This window comes from Myotis yumanensis, unplaced genomic scaffold (assembly GCF_028538775.1).
Source record: "Myotis yumanensis isolate MYYU_CA2020_CCGP unplaced genomic scaffold, mMyoYum1.0.hap1 SCAF_5, whole genome shotgun sequence".
Lineage (NCBI taxonomy): Eukaryota > Metazoa > Chordata > Mammalia > Chiroptera > Vespertilionidae > Myotis > Myotis yumanensis.
In genome coordinates, this window is record NW_027223756.1 from 24,476,254 (window position 1) to 24,495,779 (window position 19,526).

Below are 19,526 nucleotides of genomic sequence, written 5' to 3' on the forward strand. Positions count from 1 at the left end.
TTAAGCACCCCTAACCAAATGGAACATTTCATTATTATTCTCTAAGGAGACTGCTCCCACCCCTGAGCTCTTGGGGAAAGCACATAATGATGCTTGTTTATAAAAGGAAGACAAAGACAAAAAAAGAGAGAATGGAAGGAAGAAAGGTAACTTTTCCTTTAATCAGTTCAGAGAGAGAGGTCAGTTCATATTTTAAAAATCTCTTCAATGCCCTTATAACGTAACTGAAAAGTGAGTTATCAATATCCCCCTAATTAAAAATATACACAAACCTTCGTTCACTAGATTCTGAACGAGTCTTCTGGGGACTAGGATATTTCTTTTTTCTGCCATCTCGTTCTTCCTCTGCTGGCTCCTGAAATACCTATATGGAAACACTCATTAGAAACAAGAACAGGCCTCCAAAATACAAAACACACCCACCTGATGACAAACTTACTGGCACAAAGAAGGCGCAAATAAACTGAAATATTAAAGTCATATCACACCCAAAAAAGTTTGGAAACAGAAATAAAAAGATGCTGAAATTACATTACCAGCAATATGTTAATTTTTAAATGTTAATTTAAGGCAGAAAAGTGTAGGAAGAAAACAAAAATCCATTCTTTAAATTCAAACAGCAGAAATAGCAAATCTCTATTTCTAAGCATCGTATAGTAAAATGATTTGAGTTTTCCTAATTATAATTCATTTGAGGAGAACTTTAGATTCATTTCATAGAAAAGGTTACAGGAACAAAAAGTTAATGAATGTTATAAAATGGCAGCCACAATATGGCAACCATATGGTCCTGGCAAAAACACTATACAATTGTTAGATTAGGTTTAAATATCGTTCTACCAATTCACAGGAAATACAGACGATATATTATTCCACTGGGATGCAATCAACAAAATTATACTCTATCAAGTACAAAAGAAAAGTATCTTCCTATTTCCATTACTTGAAAAAACATACCAAGAGCCTCTTTTAATTTTAAAGATTTTATGAGACAATTAAAGGGCATAATAAAAAATAAAAATAAATTTAAAAAGTGATAGTAATCTCAATGGATCTTAATGAAGTATTTTATTTTGTTTTCTTTAACATTGAATCAATTCTATCATCCTAGCATTTAAAAATGTATCAGAAATGACAACTAAATGCAATATGTGATCCTTACAATGATCCTGTATTGAAGAGGAAAAAACACAAGCTATAATAAAAGGACATTGTTGGTCAACTGACAAAATTGGAATACAGACACTAGATTCCAGTATTTTATTGATGTTAAATTTACTGACACTAATAATGGTACTATAGCTAGTTAAGAGAATATCTTTATTCTTATAAAATACACACTGAATATTTAGAGGTCAAGGGTCATGATGTACCTGACTTACTCCCAAATATTCAGAAGAAAATAATTCTGAGTTTATATAAAGAGAGCAAATGAGGCAAACTTTCAACAGGTGAATCTAGGTAAATGATATATGGGTATTTGTGGTACTATTCTTGTAATTTTCATATGTTTAAAATTATTCCCAAATAAAAGTTCATTAAATAATTATTAATAAAAACAAAAGTTGGAAAACATTTCTGTATAATAACCAACACTTATGTGCCAGGCATTGGACTAAGATGTGTGTGCGCACACATAAAATTTCATTTAATCCTTAAAGAGATAAGTATATACTACTATGATCATCATTTTGTTGATATGCAAATGAACAGTTAAGTAGCTTTGTTTAGAGCTACTACTTTAACTCATGCAGCTTGATTTTAAAACTTATATTCTTATAGTAATACTGTTATCTATACATAAAAAGAATCACATATGAACTTTGTAAAATTTCTTCCTTGATTCAATTCAAACCATCTATAATCACATTTTATATCTCAACATTGTATAAACATTTTTTCCTTTTCTTTCCTATGAGTTACATTTATAATTATATTATTTTCTCTACTTATGTGAAAATGTGTTACCTAATGAGTTCTCTTGAGGTTTCATTCGTACTTTTCCTTCAATTAAGCTTCAATATTTAATGAAGTTTTATTTTTCTAAAAATCACTGGATAAGATTTCTCTGAATTCCTCAATATTACACTAAAATACTTCTTGGCTCTCTAAACAAGCTATCTGAAATTCTTCCAACTCTTCAAGTTCAAGAAACTAAGAAGCCCTGAAAAAGACTTTGCACCATGCCCAAACCCCACAAATTTCCATCACTTCTAAAGAGGTCAACTTCCAGCTAAGAATAATATTGGTAATGGGGCATAAGATGCCCCCAAAACAAAAGAAAACTCTGCATTACCTCTTCTTTAATTTCTTCTTTTTCTTGGACTAATGGTTTTGGCTCAGGCTTAACTGGCTCCAAAGGCGGAAGGTAGTTCTTAGTATAGAGGCTTTCAAATAGTTTATCCACAAAACCTGAAGTTTCTAAGGAAGATAAATAATATATGTGTTATATAAATAGAAACCAAAAATCTGACAACACATTCTATTGTCAAATCTGAGGTAAATGGGACATCTCATACACTGTTGTTGGGACTTAAAATGAGTCCAACGCTTATTGGGAGAAAATCCCACTTCTAGGCTTTTATATCTTTTGGACATACCTGCACATATAAAAAATGATATATATACAAGATTATTTGAGTACATAATAGTAAACAACTGGAAACAACCCAAATTTCCATGAATAAGAAACTAGTTAAATAAATTATATGGCAGACATACAACAGAATACAGAGCAAATATAAAAAGAATGAGTACTGATAATCAGATCTCAAATATACAATAAACATTTATATGTTTATATTTGCATAAAAACTGATGAAAAGACAAAATGTATACTGGAGGTGGGAAGAGGGCATATGAAGAACAGGTGAGAGACTTCACAGTATACCTTTACATTGTTGGATTAAATATACTGCCTAGTCAAAAATTTAAAATATTTTTATGTCAGTTGAAAAAATAAATGTTGACATGAAAATTATATGGAAGTATCTTTTTGTATTTTACTTAAAGGCAGCTTTACTTTGAAACTTTTTCAAACTGGGAGAACCAAATAAATGTATTAAAAACATAAATGTCAACGTATTTGTTGTTCAAATCAAATTTCTTGAATCAAATAACTTTCATTGATCCTATCCTAAGGAAAAAAGAGCATATTAAAAGTACAATAGCCCAGCGGTTGTGGCTCTGTGGTTGAGCATCAACCTATGAACCAGGAGGTCATGGTTCAATTCCTGGTCAGAGCACGTACCAGGGTTGTGGGCTTGATTCCTGGTGGGGTTGTACAAGAGGCAGCTGATCAATGATTCTCTCTCATTGATGTTTCTATCTCTTTCTCTCCCTCACCTTTCCTCTCTCTGAAATCAAGAAAAAATATATATTCATATTTTTAAAAGGTACAAAACAGCACTGGCCAGTGTGGCGCAGCTGGTTGAGCGTTGTTCCACACACAGATTGCCAGTTCAATACCCGGTCAGGCTACATGCCCAGGCTGCAGGCTCGATCCCTGGTAGGGGGTGTACAGGAGGCAACTGATCTATATTTCTCTCTCATATCAATGTTTTCTTCTCCCTTCCTCTCTAAAAATCAATAAAAATATTAAAAATAAAAGTACAACACAAAACCCTGGCCAGATAGCTCAGTTGGTTAGAATGTTATCCTGATATGCCAAGGTTGTGGGTTCAATCCCAGATCAGGGAACATACAAGAATGAACCAACAGAACAGAGTGCAGAATCTCAGAGGAAAGTTGGGAGGAGGTAAGCAACCAAAGACCTGTATGCATAACCCCTGAACACAGACAATAGGGTGCTGAAGGCCTGGGGCGGGCTGGAGGAGGTTAATGGGGGGGGGGGGGGGGGGTATATGTAATACTTTCAATATAAATGCATGGAACAACAAACTGATGTTTCTCTTTCCCTTCCTCTCTCTCTCAAAATCAAGAAATTTTTTAAAAAGTACAACATAAACCCTGCTTACACTGTAATTATTACACATTTTACATAATCAGCTGTTTCTAAAATATCTAATTAATTTTCCTTTAGAAAAGCATCTTTATGCTATTAATTTGTGTGGTAACTTTTTCTTATTATAAAACTATTATCTCTTGTTAATTGTACACATAATTTTAAGAAAATAAATTAATCAGACCCTTCAAAAGCATTATTTTTATGATCAGTGATTTTCTCTCTGGTTGCAAGTTTATGGCAATTTATTTTTTTTTTCCTTTTAAAAATGTTCTTTAAAATTCTTCCTCACATGTATTGCTTTTGTAATTTTTTAAAAAGTTACTAAAGCCCTAACCGGTTTGGCTCAGTGGATAGAGCGTCAGTCTGAAGACTGAAGGGTCTCAGGTTCGATTCCGGTCAAGGGTATGTACCTTGGTTGCGGGCACTTCCCCAGTAGGGAGTGTGCAGGAGGCAGCTGAATTGATGTTTCTAACTCTCTATCCCTCTCCCTCTCCCTTCCTCTCTGTAAAAAATCAATACAATATATTTTTCAAAAAAGTTACTAAAAATCTTTAAAGCTTTTGTAACAAGGAATTCTTAGATATCTAAACATATATGTGCCTGTTACCTCAAATGTCTTTGCAATGTTTTACTTATTTTTTTCATGGCCCTACATTTTACATGATTTATCTTTAATGGAAACTGAGTAATATAAATTAATATATTTAGAAAAGAAAATACTCATCCTCCCATCTGTACTAGGGAGGAATTACTGTGTTTTAGATTGAGAAGCCACAATTACTATCTTTTCTTTCTCAGTAAATATTTGAGTTAAAGGATGTCTTCCCACCATCAATAGCTAGATCAACCAGTAACTGCATTATCTACATTCCTGTCCATCTATTCAACAATATTTATTGAATATCTTCTATGTGACAGGCACTGTAGGTTCCAAGTCTCTCCTCCACAAAGGAAAAGACCAAACAGGGTTGGGGAGAGACATATATAAACAGGCAAATCAACATACAACATGACAAGGAATGACAAATGCCATGATAAAAAATAATAAAGCAAGGTTAGAACGAGAGTGTCTAGGGCAGGGGTGGGCAAACTTTTTGACTCGAGGGCCACAATGGATTCTTAAACTGACCGGAGGGCTGGAACAAAAGCATGGATGGAGTATTTGTGTGAACTAATATAAATTCAAAGTAAACATCATTACATAAAAGGGTACGGTCTTTTTGTTTGTTTGTTTTATTCATTTCAAATGGGCCGGATCCAGCCTGCAGGCCGTAGTTTGCCCACGGCTGGTCTAGGGGCATGTGGCATACTACACATTCAGGGGAAACTACTCTAAGACAGCACTTTTTAAAAATATGCAACACCTGACTTATTTAGCCAGGGACACTGACCTCTTTTTCCGTAGATTGTCAAATTAAAAAAATGACAACAGCCAACCCAACTATAGCCATCTGGTGTAATAAGTATTATCAAAATTATACCTATATTTTGCTCAGATGAGCAAAATATTTATTTTTTGGTGTACCAGAATTTTAGTAGTTTATGAGTGCCATGAGATGAAAAAGGCTGAAAATGGCTGCTTTAATGATGACATTTGAGAAAAGACCAAAAACCATAAGGGAAGAAACCATGTTTCAAGGAAGGGTAAAGAGAGTTCAAAAGCCCTGAATTGGGAATATGTTTGCCATGTTGACAAAAACAGCACATTAGTCAATGTGACTAGAATGAATAGTGAGGAGGACAGGTAGGGAATGAGGTCAGAAAAGCAGCAGGGGAAGACTCCAGGAATCTCTGTGGACTATGAAAAATACTTTGGTAAGAAGATGAGAAGTTAAAGGCACAAAGAGAAGAACATGCCACCTCTTCTTGGATATCAAAAAGCCCCAGCCAAGAGGGGAAAAAAAACAACAAAAAAACCACACAACAGAAAGCTTCACTGCCTTAATAAACACTAAGAATAAACAGCTTCAATATGCTTCAAATGTTACCCGCCCCCCACCATCAACTAGGATCTGCCACAGCTGCAAAGGACCCATTCACCTAAAAAAGCATTAGTTACCACTGCCTCAATATAGGAAACAGAGAAGGAAAAACCAGTTCTGCCAAAATATATCTACACTAATAAAAGAGAAACATGCAAACTGGTGTCACTCCGTTACACCCACAAGCCAATCAGTGTGACTATGCAAATTAACCCAACAAAGATGGCAGTTAATTTGCATACGCAGGCAAAGGCTCCAGCCAGAGTGAAGACTGAAGACTGAATACTGAAGAGGCTTGGCTTCTCCACTGCGGCGGAGAAGCCAAGCCTCGCTGCGGCCAGACCAAAGGCCTGGGTCCCGGGTGCCGGAGGAAAACTGGTGCCAGCAGCCAGAGGAAGGAAGGCCTATTGCGTGAATTTTCATGCAACAGGCCTCTAGTGATAAATAATTAGGTATGAATGGATATATTCAAGTATAAAAGGACCCTGACAATTTCTTTCCTTTCAAGCTTATATGTTCAAGATCTTATCAAGAAGTTTTAAATTGGCCGAAACCGGTTTGGCTCAGGGGATAGAGCATCGGCCTGCGGAATCAAGGGTCCCAGGTTCTATTCCGGTCGGGGGCATGTACCTGGGTTGCGGGCACATCCCCAGTAGGAGATGTGCAGGAGGCAGCTGGTCGATGTTTCTCTCTCATCGATGTTTCTAACTCTCTATCTCTCTCTCCCTTCCTCTCTGTAAAAAATCAATAAAACATATTTTTTTTAAAAAAAGAAGTTTTAAATTGAAAACCTTAAATACGTGACAAAAGGTCCATAGTAATTACCTTTTTGTAAAAAGACGTCAAGTTGATCAGCACAAAAGGCTTTCAATTCTTTCTCAGGTTTGTCCTTCTTGACCAGTGCGACAACGTAGTTGGCTAAGGCTGAAGGGTCAGCATCACATCTAGTTAGATAGAGAAAATATAAAAATTTTTAAACAATTTTTTCAAATGGTTATTATTAATGAAGTCACCCCTATTTTGAAAAGCTAAAAACTTTAAAGTAACTGCAAACACAGGGGACTATTATAACACACAGCATACATGTAGTGCAAGTAAGTGTTTCCTTTTCTGCTTCTGCTTATTTTCATAAAATAGTTTGTATCCTACTTTCAATGTTCTAATTACATCCAGAATTTTTAACTAAATCTGTATTTGCTTTCTCAATGGTAATAAGAAAAAGGTGGCAACTGACCCTTAGCTTCAGCTTGACTCCCAGCCTATAGAAACAGTCAATGTCTTTAGGAGCTATCTGTTCCATGGGACCAATGAGGAAGGAGGAAAAGTAACAACAATTTCCCCCAGTCCCTATAACCCCAGGAACCAGCATCCAAAAATGGAGATCAACTCCACTGTTAATCATCTCAGTGAGTACCTTAAGGATCTTTTATTTTTAAAAGTGAGAATAGAAGTTTGGCACCTTAAATATTACTGGCAAACACTTTAGCTGCTATAAGCAAGAGAGACAATATCTGGGAGTCAGCACAGAAAGGTTAAGAAAGTGGTGGGAGGGCAGCAGAGATAACCTTTACCTACTTCACTTTTTTTTCCTAGTCCAGTGATGGCGAACCTATGACACACGTGTCAGAGGTGACAGGCAAACATTTTTTTGGTTGATTTTTCTTTGTTAAATGGCATTTAAATATATAAAATAAATATAAAAAATATACATCTTTGTTTTACTATGGTTGCAAATATCAAAAAAATTTCTGACATGGCACCAGAGTTAAGTTAGGGTTTTTCAAAATGCTGACACGCCAAGCTCAAAAGGTTCACCATCACTGGCCTAGTCAGTAGTAACCTGACTTTGACAACCTAAAGTATCTCCTATGCCAGGGCAGCACATGATCCTTGAGTTGCCACCTCCTGACATACAGCAATCTGTCAGACTTAACATTTAATCTACATTACATGAAATTGAAAGTTTTATGTTGCAAATATATGTATTTTTTAATATTCTATTTTCCTCATGAATGTACATTTAAGTAACACATTATCTTGTATGGCTTCATAGGGTTGCTATAAAGCTGAAATGAAAAAGTTCAGAAAGACAGTAATTAAAATCAATATGCAAGCAAAGTGATCATATTCCTGTAAAACACTCCAATCAACTAATCCTATTCTACAGTCCTTGGGCCTCCACTGTCAACCAGAAAGTTAGATTCAACTCTAAGAGTATCAATCATTTCCAACAACTTCATGAGATCAGCAAACAAAAGAAAGACTAAGCATAAGCACCTTTACTTTCTTCTAGTCTATTTTTCTAAAGTTCATAATTCAATAAAATAGAATTTTTTCATTGCCAGTATTAACATTTTATGGGAAAGGCAGGTTTTTAAGACATCTATGCACCTTTATGCACCAAGTTCTAAGAGAGCAAATTTCAATGATTGGCAATTTTACAAAATTCAGACCTAATAAAAATAAATTATGGGCAAGGATCAAAGTGTACTAGGAAAGACTAAGTATTAAAGATGATGAGTTACATATTAATAAAAACATGCAATTTAAAAGAAAGCTACAATTTTTCTTAAGTAAAAAATATAAATTGCTAAATTCTAAAAATGAATTTACAGCATTTTCATCTTCAAAAAAGTGTTACACATACCATGCCCATTTTGGCTATTCCATAAAAACCTCAAGAAAGAGATATGTAGGTAGACCTAATTTCACTCCTGAGAACACGAAGATATTTGATCAGTATAATTCTAATCAACTTTCAAATGGGAGGGGGATCACATTTCTACCTTTACTTAGAAAGTTCAGATCCTGGATAAGATAAATATTCTAAGCACAAAAAGAAAAGGATTTTTAAAAATAAGAAATGGCATAAAGAGGCAATGTTATTTTCTCTAGTATTACGAGACTCTTCAGAAAGACTCATGACCTGACGGTACAATGCTGGGTTAAGAATATTTGGGTTCTTAGTGAAAAACAGGCAAAACATTCAGATTACTGGATAAATTAGGTGGGTTAAACATACACGGATGCCTTATACATATATTTACTATTCAGACTCTAAAACAAATGCAGAGTTAGGCCTCTTCTGATGAAATACATTTTGATGTGACAGTGCTAAAACTCAAGATGGACAGTTATGAGAAGTTCAAAGAGCAGAAAAAGACAAAACACCAAGAAAAGAGTGATCACAGATTCTAAATATTTAATGTGAGTGAACTAATTATTAATAACTGATAGAATTCTGCACCAAATACAAAAATATGTTTATAGCCAAAGGAATAGGACCATTTAAATTAATAGCTCCTAATATATATATCCATAAAGTGCCCTAGGAGAGAAATTGCCAGTCTGAAATAACAACTGACACCAATTGAATGGTGAAACTTAAACACACTGGGGAATTTTATGTTGTAATTTTCTGTTTGTTCTTATTTTTTCTTTCACCACCCCTTACCATATACACTTCAAAAACTGACAATATTGTAGTAACTATGGTAGCATGCTAATACTAGCCCAACAAGACATCCAGATGTGTCATAAAAATCTACATGTCTAAGATCCTTGGTAGATTACAAAACAAATGCAGAGCCACCTATTATTTCTCTTACCCAAGAAGCAATACCTAGGAAGAGTAAACCATTCAGCTATTTATTTGTAACCAAAGCTTATGAAAATTCATTTCTGCTTACATATAGGAATAAGCATATCCTATATAATAAAGAGCTAATATGCAAATAGTCATCTAGTCATCAGGCCCTCACGCCGTTAACAGCTCAGACACTCAACACTGGTAAGAGCGGAATGGGCACCAGCCAGGCACAAATGAGCTTATGAGAGAGGAATGGGGACCAGCCAGGCACAAATGAGCTCACAAGAGAGGAATGGGGACCAGCCAGGCACAAATGAGCTCACAAGAGAGGAATGGGGACCAGCCAGGCACAAATGAGCTCACAAGAGAGGAACAGGGACCAGCCAGGCACAAATGAGCTCGCAAGAGAGGAACAGGGACCAGCAGGCACAAATGAGCTCATAAGAGAGGAATGGGGACCAGCCAGGCACAAATGAGCTCGCGAGAGAGGAATGGGGACCAGCTAGACTGTGGCCCGGGAGAGGGACAAGCCCCCCACCCCATGGTCCCAGGTGCCAGCGCCTGCGGCCCGGGAGAGGGACAAGCTGTCTGCCCCGAGGTCCCAGGCACCAGCGGCTGGGGCTGCGGCCCGGGAGAGGGACAAGCCGCCCACCCCGCGGTCCCGATGCCAGCGATTGCCTCTGCACCTGTGGCCTGGGAAAGGGACAAGGCGCCTGTCCAGTGGTCCCAGGCACCTGCAGCTGTGGCCCAGGCAAAGCCGGCCAAGGTACTGGGTGCCTGCAGCCAGCCAGAGGGAGCGAAGCCCGGGTCCCGGGTGCAAGGCAAGGCAGAGGCGGTTAGGGTATGATCAGGCCAGCAGGGGAGCAGTTAGGGGCGATCAGGCCGAAGGCAGAGGTGGTTAGGGGCGATCAGGCAGGCAGGCAAGGTGAGCAGTTAGGAGCCAGCGGCCCTGGATTTCGAGAGGCCGTCAGACATTCCCCAAGAGGTACCGGATTGGAGAGGGTGCAGGCCAAGCTGAGGGATTCCCCCCACACACACATATTTCGTGCACTAGGCCTCCAGTTTTAGAATAAAACAGATTTGAAAATTTTGGATCCATGCCTATGATATACACATTTCTAGACAAAAAGGGGCTTCTATTATAACAAAGAGATTTAAAAAGGTAATAATACTGTCTAAATTTACTATTCTCCTAGAGCAGTGGTCGGCAAACTCATTAGTCAACAGAGCCAAATATCAACAGTACAACGATTGAAATTTCTTTTGAGAGCCAAATTTTTTAAACTTAAATTATATAGGTAGGTACATTGTTATTAACTTAATTAGGGTACTCCTAAGGCTTAGGACAGTGATGACGAACCTATGACACACGTGTCAGAGGTGACACACGAACTCATTTTTTTTGGTTGATTTTTCTGTTAAATGGCATTTAAATATATAAAATAAATATCAAAAATATAAGTCTTTGTTTTACTATGGTTGCAAATATCAAAAAATTTCTATATGTGACACGGCACCAGAGTTAAGTTAGGGTTTTTCAAAATGCTGACACACCGAGCTCAAAAGGTTCGCACATCACTAGCTTAGGAAGAGCCACACTCAAGGGGCCAAAGAGCCACATGTGGCTCTCGAGCCGGAGTTTGCCGACCACGGTCCTAGAGACTTTAAAAGGCCTTAACAGCATAATCAATTATTCATTTTACCGATAATTAAATTTGCATATATTAGACAAATTAAGTGATCCACTGAAGATCAGATAGACAGAACACCCGTAGAACTAAACTCAGGTGCAATTCCACACAAGTAAAATCTTTTTCACAGCACATACACTTTTCTTTTTATTCTTTTTTATGTATTTTTATTGATTTCAAAGATGAAGGGAGAGGGCCTCTTTTCTAATGTATATCTATATGTCAAATTAATGTAGTCTAAATCTCAAACAATAGTTCCTTTCAATTAAAAAACAACAACAAAAGAAGTTCCTAAAGTTTAATGGAAGTTACAAATATAAGGACTTTATATTTGTAAAGTCCAGCATAGCTCAATGGTTGGAGTGTTGGCCTGAGGACAGAAGGGTTGAAGGTTGGATTCCAGATCAAGGGCATGGGCACATACCTAGGTTGCAGGTTTGGTCTCCAGGTTGGGTTGGGGTGCCTGCGGGAGGCAACCAATTGATGTGTCTCTCACATTGATGTTTCTCTCTCTCCTCCTTCCTCCCTTCCACTCTCTTAAAAAACAAAAATCAATGGTAAAAAAATATATGTATAAGGATCTTAAAATTCACATCTTGCATAACAATGTTCTAAGAACATGTCTCAGTAATCTATCTTTAAGTCATTTAAAAAATAAAAAGCAATTACGATTAATTTTTATCAGGGGAAGTTAACAGAAATATCACCCTAAAAATGTCTTACTTGTAAAAACCTCAAATTTGCCTTTCTCTTCCTTAATGAAATTTCCATTGCAGGTATGACACATCTGCTGAGCTGGTACATCAGCCCTATAGATTTCAAACATATATACCCAATCCCAAAACCTAAGAGTAAAGATCCTTCCTTATATACTACTAACAAACCACTATAGTCTATTTGTTTCAGGGAAAAGCCAGGACTACTTAAACCTTTTTCACTTTCAGGAAAAAAATCTACATATTTCTGAATATGGGTTCAATTTTAAGTTCTACCTTTGTGTAGTTTCTGTTTCAGAGGTGAGACAATTAATGAATACACTATTGGGCCAAAGGGGAAAAAGACCTCCTGATCCTGATGTGTATCTACAACCATTAAAAATGTTCACATTCTTTGACTTGCATAGTAGTTGTACTTATGGGAAATTAGTCTCAGGATGAAGCCAAATATAGGAAATACTATTGGTACCTAAGACAAACTAAAAATATATACATTTATTGCATAAAAACAGCATTATTTTTAACAGAAAAGGTAAAGTCAAGGTAACCATTCTTATTGTTGAATGTTTATGAAATACTAGAGGCTCAATGCACAAAATTGATGCGAGGGGCTGGGGCCTCGCAGCCGCAGTGGCTGCCTCAGCCTTTGCAGACCCGGCTTCGTCCAGAACAACTTCATCGGGAAGGACGTCGGGAAGGTCGTTTGGCTGTATGGTCTAATTAGCATATTATACTTTTATTATTATAAATTAGGCATCCAAAGTGATGGTTATAAAAAGCAATACACAAATATAAAAAATACTTTTGATGTAAAGTCAATTAGAGAAATCAAGATAAAAAAAACAGTGTATTTGGATCTATTTACATCTACAAGAAAGTTCATACACTGAAGAGAAACTGGAAATAAATATGCCCAAATTTTTATTCTTTTCTCTCCTTTCTATATTTGCTGTAATACAATAATGCTCTTATTACTTTATAAAAAAAGTAAAAAAAAAAAAAAAAAAAGTCTGCCCCTGAGATCTGTGTTCTGATTATTCCTTTAATAAGGCAGTGGTAGGTGCCCAGCCAGTGTGCCTCAATGGTTGAGCTTCAACCCAGGAACCAAGAGGTCACTAGTTCGATTCCATCAGGGCACATGCCCGGGTTGCAGCTCGATCCCCAGTGGGGGGTGGGGGGGGTGGGGGGGGGGGATGCAGGAAGCAGTTGATCAGTGATTCTCTCTCATTGATGCTGTATCTCTCTCTCTCCCTTCCTCTCTGAAATCAATAAAAATATATTTAAGACAGTATTAGAAAAATATGTAAAATCTGAGCTTATTTTATCAAAGGGTGTACATAACTATTAAGTTCTAAAAAATGTTAACACATATTAAAGATAACACAAACATTGATACTTCTTTTCAAATAAAAGCTTTCATCTTTCCCTTAATTAATGGTTTTCATGAATGAACACAATGTAAAATAAAATACCCATAGATTGTTTTGGGAAAAATATATATACATATATCTGTCAGCTGCAAACATCATTTTGATATTTGGACTATGGCTTCTAGAGCAGTGGTCACCAACTAAGTATACCCAGAAAATAGGATAATTTTTTAAAAATCTTATTTTTCTAATTGTCCACCAACCTAAATTTACATATGAGCACATGCATCCATTTAAACATTTACTGAATATTTACTAAGTGCCAAACATCTTGCTAGGTAATGGAATTACTTTGAGCAAGACTTTGCCCTGCAGTCACTGGCCAAGAGATGAGTATGAAAACAAATAATTACAGTACAAAATAACAAATGGTTAAAAAGGGAGATTAATAATGAAGTAACAACACTGTGAATGAGAGAAGACAGTGGTAGAAAACAGGGATATAAAGCAACTTCTGACTTCTAGCCTATAGCAATTGGGCCAGGAAGAATGAAGTCAGACATATTTAGGAGCCAGACCAAAAGATATAAGAACAAATATGTTCGTAACTTAGTATAATAAAACTTGCCAAGAAGTCATCTGGTCAAAATATGTCCTTTTCTATGAAACAGTGAATGGTCTCCTTAAACAAGTCCCACAGCACTTTAAAAGCAAACTAATTCTTTGAAGCCACTAAGTACACGTTAGAAAATTATCAGTACTTCTCAACCTTAAGAACACACCTCCAAAATACTCATTTCACCCTAGTAGCTTATTTATCAGGGATGTCAGGTCTAACAGCTGCAAGGTGATCATTTTTCCTACCATTTGAGCAACTTCAGAGATTACTAGTCAGTTTAACTTGATAGCAGCATGTAAACTCTATATAGAGTTAAACCAAAGTATACCCCCATGATCACTGAACCAATAAATATGAACCAAAAAAATAATCTCAGTCTCTGCATCTTATTGCTGCCTTTTCCATCAGAGAAGGCAATATATTCAATCTCCTAGTACATGCACAAAGTACATATGGCCTGTACTCACAGAAACTGCACATGAAGACTATGGCTTTCACTAGCAATTCCTGTTCCTGCCTATTCAGCCTGCAATGAGACTCTAGCTCTGTCATGCACTAGACTGCTTATTATTTTGTAAGTGGCAGTCAGGGGTGCTTAACATTAGTAAGTAAAATATTTTCGCAGAAAGAGTTCAGCATATTTTCATATTTCAAAACCACGAAATTTCATTTATATTTAATGATGATTCTGAGGTACACAAAGCACTAAGTCTGCATCATTAATATTCAAACCACGTTCATGAGGTAGGTAAAAGGCTAATAAAATTAACTCTGTTTAATAGAAAAAGGTTAGACAATTTCTCCGAAGTCCCACAGTGAATTTGAGACACAGAACTAGAAATTAAATGGCCTGATTCACATAATGATGCCCTACTAGGATGGATGGATGGATGGATGGATGGATGGATGCAACTCTCCAACAAGTATTACAAACGCTTTTTTAAAAAGACTAACTTTTACAATAAGCCAAACAAGCAGTATGAATTGCATATGATTTTATATATTTAATATATGATATATAAGTAACTTAAAACATTCCCCATTAAAGACATTTTTGGTAGGAATGTGTGTTACTGAAAAATGCTTGCCTGAACTTTTTCTAAACTTGCAGAAATTTCTTCAGTTATTTATCCCTAACATTCACTTAGGACCTTACTTTTTAAGGGGTTCCCATACTTAACATGAAGTTATTTCTGATAGAAAGAAACCACAGCATCTTCTAGTTGTGCATAATCCCTACACAGTCTCTATGACTAGGATACCTAGCATATTTTTAAAGTGAAGAAAGATGAGGCCCCCAAACAAGATCTATGAATTCAGTCTGTTCATGCAGCAGAAGGAAAAGAGATAGAAACTTCTTGCCTAATATGATTTTTCTCCCCTTTATGATGCCAACAAAAATGGTACTGAGGCTCTAACCGGTTTGGCTCAGTGGATGGAGCGTCGGCCTGCGGACTGAAGGGTCCCAGGTTGATTCCGGTCAAAGGCATGTACCTTGGTTGCGGGCACATCCCCGGTGGAGGGTGTGCAGGAGGCAGCTGATCGATGTTGTTTCTCTCTCATTGATGTTTCTAACTTTCTATCCCTCTCCCTTCTTCTCTGTAAAAAAAAAAAAAAATCAATAAAACGTTTCGTTTTTTTTTAAATGGTACTGGGTTTTTCCCAGCCAGTTAAGAAGCCATTTCTTCTAGGCTCCCTCCTTCTGTCTTTCCTCTAATACAAATAATAGATATGTCCCACATCTCTATTTGGAAGGCAATAGAGATGGCATGGAAGGTAACAGGTGAGCTCTTAACAACACATGGTATTTCTAATTTGTCAATAGGGAATAATCACATGTAAACTGGATTGGTTTAGAAATACGCCCTTACATGCCTTTGTTTTACCAGTGATAAGCTGTAATATGCTTAAAAACACCTAAAAATTCAAAAACTTCCATAAATTTAGTTAACTGGAAATTAAGTTAAACAAGAAAGTGCAGTGGGAAATCATGTGCCACCGTACCATTCCAACACAGCCACTGCAACTACGTTTATCTGAAAACTTAACAACTGCTCTGAAATGCTATGTTGTAGCAACATGCCAATCAGCCATGAAAATTTTCTTAAATCTGGAATATGCAAAAAGTAAATTTACAAATACATCCCTCTTCAGCATATCATTTATTACATTTTAGGATGTCTAAACAAACAAAAATAATCTCCCATAACAACATACTAAGAATGAAAATACATGTGATATCTGCATTTATTTCTTCATAACACTTCCATCCAAAACCATTACTTATGTGAATTAAAAATAAGTATTTTTATTTTCTAATTCTATGAATGCCTCTATATTGTTAAGTCTAAGTTGTAGTAATTCTAATCTTTTTAATCCTAAAAAAGTAACAAAAATTAAACAGAATAGATAGAAACATGATGTGTGCTTTAAATTGAACATAAATGGAAAACAAATGGGGAAACTAAACTCAAATATTCATTTTGAAAGGTAATTTTTACCCATGAAAATTACTACGTATCTACAAACTTACCAATATAAACAGCCAAAAAAGCCAAGTGAAAAGACCCTTAGGAGATTTAACTTCCTACTCAAACTAAATTTTGACATTAAGAAACATTTTAGGGATCTTTAAAAAAAACACACACACACACAACTAACTATAATATCAAAACTTGTCACCTTCTCCCAAGACATAAAATATACATTTAAAACTTTTTCAGTGGATAAAGTGTCAAGCTGGACTGGAGGGTCCCTGGTTCGATTCTGGTCAAGGGCACATGCCCGGTTGTGGGCTCGGTCAGTCCCCGGTGTGGGGCGTGCAGAAGGCGGCCGATCAATGATTCTCTCATCATTGATGTTTCTATCTCTCTCTCTCCCTTTCCCTTCCTCTCTGAAATCAATAAAAATATGTAAAAAATTTTTTTAATACATTTAATACTTTTAAAATGATCTCTACCAACAAACAAAATCAGAGCTTGTATGAAAAACTGTTACACACACACACAAACAATGGCAACATAAACAGCCAGAGTTAAGTTTTTGGTTTCTTAAACATTAAAGAGCATAGAGGTAAAGAATTTTTAAACAGACATTTTTCTTTTTTTCAGCCTTTTCCAAATATGGTCAATTTTACTAAATCAATTTCACTATTTCTCAACTTTATCACACTCCATCTCCATTTTTGTGTTCCAAAACTTTGTACTGTAGAAAAAGTATGATGCACATCCAGGAGGCCCACATTCTTCTACAAAACTTCAAGTGCACCAATAAGTCATTTTCACTTTTACTAGACCTCACTGCCCTGGCTGGTTTGGCTCAGTGGATGGAGCATGGGCCCGGGGACCTAAGGGTCCGAGTTCGATTCCCAGTCAAGGGCATGTACCTCAGTTGCAGGCTCAATCCCCAGCCCTGGTCGGAGCATGTGCCGGAGGCAACCAATCGATGTGTCTCTCTCACATGGATGCTTCTCTCTCTGTGTCTCTCCCACTCCCTTCCACTCTCTCTAAAAATCAATGGAAAAAATATCCTTGGGTGAGGATTAACAAAACAACAGCAACAAAACTTGACCATCACTAATGTAAAACTCAGAAGCCCTTGGTAGGCATTTATTCACACCTGTGCTCTACTCACATCCTCATCTTCAGAAAGCAAATACCACTTCAGACACCCAAATTCCCTAAGCCTGCCTCCCTCACACACCCTGCCTTCACCAGGCTGACACGCTGGACTACCCCTGACTCTCCCTAGGTGTTCCAATCTCACCTCAAGAAACAACAGAGGTTAGTTACCAAGATTTCTCGGGAGGACCAAAAAAATCAACAGGGAAGTAAAGTAGCTTTCTCAACAGCCCCAACTTTACCCCATCTCCACACTTCCACCTCTGAAAAACTCAATCTTGCCACGCAAATGACCTGATTTAATGAAGCAAAGCCTGCCCATCGCTTCCTCTACCCCCTTTCCTTCAGCCATACAGTCCTCACCTCCAGCAGGAAGATAAGCCCCAGAAACGAAGAGGGGGCGGGAAACCATCCTTTCCCTTGCCTTTCCATGCCCTCTCTCCCAAGAGGGTGAAAGACAGCATGTCTCTCCAGTCCTCCCCTTCCGCCTTCCCTAGGTCCTAGAAGAGTCTAGGAGATGTGTTTCGGGGACCAGCTATGCAAACCTCAGTGTCCCAAATATACGCACTCCTACCCCCTTAAAATGGTTACAAAGCCCACAAAAACTTGATACCTCTGCTCTCCCTTTCATGGGTCCCAAATACGACCCAGAATGTTTATTTTAAAACAAGCCCCTCATTCTTTTCAGCACCTCGACAACAACCCTCCACCTCAGTATCTTCAGTTGCCCACACCATCTTTCAACAATGTGTACAAAACTCCTATTCTTTCTGCAACGCCCTCCATGCCTCCAGCGCCGCATCCAGAAACCGCGAGATCCCGCAGGTACACACACCCCTCCCTCTCAGCCCCTCCTCCAGTGCTAGGTAGCAGGGTAACCCCCAACCAAACGCATAAACCTCAACTCCCCCCAAGCCCCAATGATATTTAAAGATCATCAGTTCTCCTAGTACTATCAACTCATCAATAATATCTGAAATCCCTAAAAACCATTATCATATTGATCAGCTCCCCAATAATTCCCCCAATGCCTACATTTCCCTTTCAAACCCCCCCCCCGTTTTTTCAAGTACTTTAATATTCCTAGACTCTTAAGAGCTTATCGGTAATCTCTGTAAAACCCTCAGTACCCCTCCCCTCCCTTTCTGCCCGGTTTGGAAAAGGCCCTCCTCGACACTCGCCGCTTCCAGATCTTTTAGTCCCGGAACAATGTTGTCTGTAAAGCCCTGGCTACCCTGCTCTTCCCTTCGAGATGCCAATATCCACATTTAAAAATCCCTCGATAGCCTTGCTCTCCCTCGCAGTTCTCAATCAGCAACATTTCCAGTCCCCTCGCTGCTCCTGCTGCCCCGGGAGCACCCCAAGACTTGGACTTAACAAGCCCTCGCCCCCCTTCCCGACAGGCCCCACAGCACACGGTCTCCGTGCCCCTGGCTCTCCCTCCTGTCCCCTCCCCCCTCAATGGTGATAGTACTACAGAGGAGACGCCGGGACCTCCCGACCGCGGCCCCTCCGCCGCGCCCTCCCTCACGCCGCCTCCCTTCCCCCCGCGTCCCGCGGGCCCCCAACGCCCACGTTCGCCGGCCCCGGCCCAGCCAGGCTCACTCACATCGGCTCCAGTAACTTGGCCAGCCAGGACTTGAGGGCATCCACATCCTCTATGAGCATGGTGCAGGGAAGGCGGGCTCGGCCGCCGCTCTCGTTCGGGCCTGCCGCGGTCTCCCCTCGTCGCCCCCTCACGCCTTCTTCACAGCCCCCGGTGCCCCAGCCCACCGGGCATCTTAAGAGACTTCAACCTACTCCCCCGGCCGGGGCCTAACAGGAACTAACCCAAGAGCCCTCACTCAACCTACCTCAACGGCTCAGGAGGGCGGGAGTTAACGCCGAGTGGCGGGAGCAAGAGCCAATAAAAGAGAGAGGGCCGTGCACGCAAAGCCAATGAGAAGGCTCGTTTGCCCCGCCGGCCAGTCGT

At 38.4% G+C, this 19,526-nt stretch overlaps 1 protein-coding gene across 6 annotated transcripts in view; it reads right to left on the reverse strand.

Moving 5' to 3' along the window:
* The window catches only part of RBM27 (RNA binding motif protein 27), a 78,882-nt gene extending 59,485 nt beyond the window's left edge, over positions 1-19,397 (reverse strand). For all 6 annotated transcript variants that reach the window (XM_070414682.1, XM_070414677.1, XM_070414678.1 and 3 more), the window contains exons 1-4: positions 19,164-19,397; positions 6,775-6,893; positions 2,297-2,421; positions 273-364 (exon numbers count right to left, since the gene is read on the reverse strand). In XM_070414682.1, the coding sequence (XP_070270783.1) occupies positions 273-364; positions 2,297-2,421; positions 6,775-6,893; positions 19,164-19,222 (395 nt within the window). In that variant the 5' untranslated portion in view covers positions 19,223-19,397. The remainder of the gene's footprint in view (positions 1-272; positions 365-2,296; positions 2,422-6,774; positions 6,894-19,163) is intronic.
* Between the last annotated feature and the right edge of the window lie 129 nt (positions 19,398-19,526).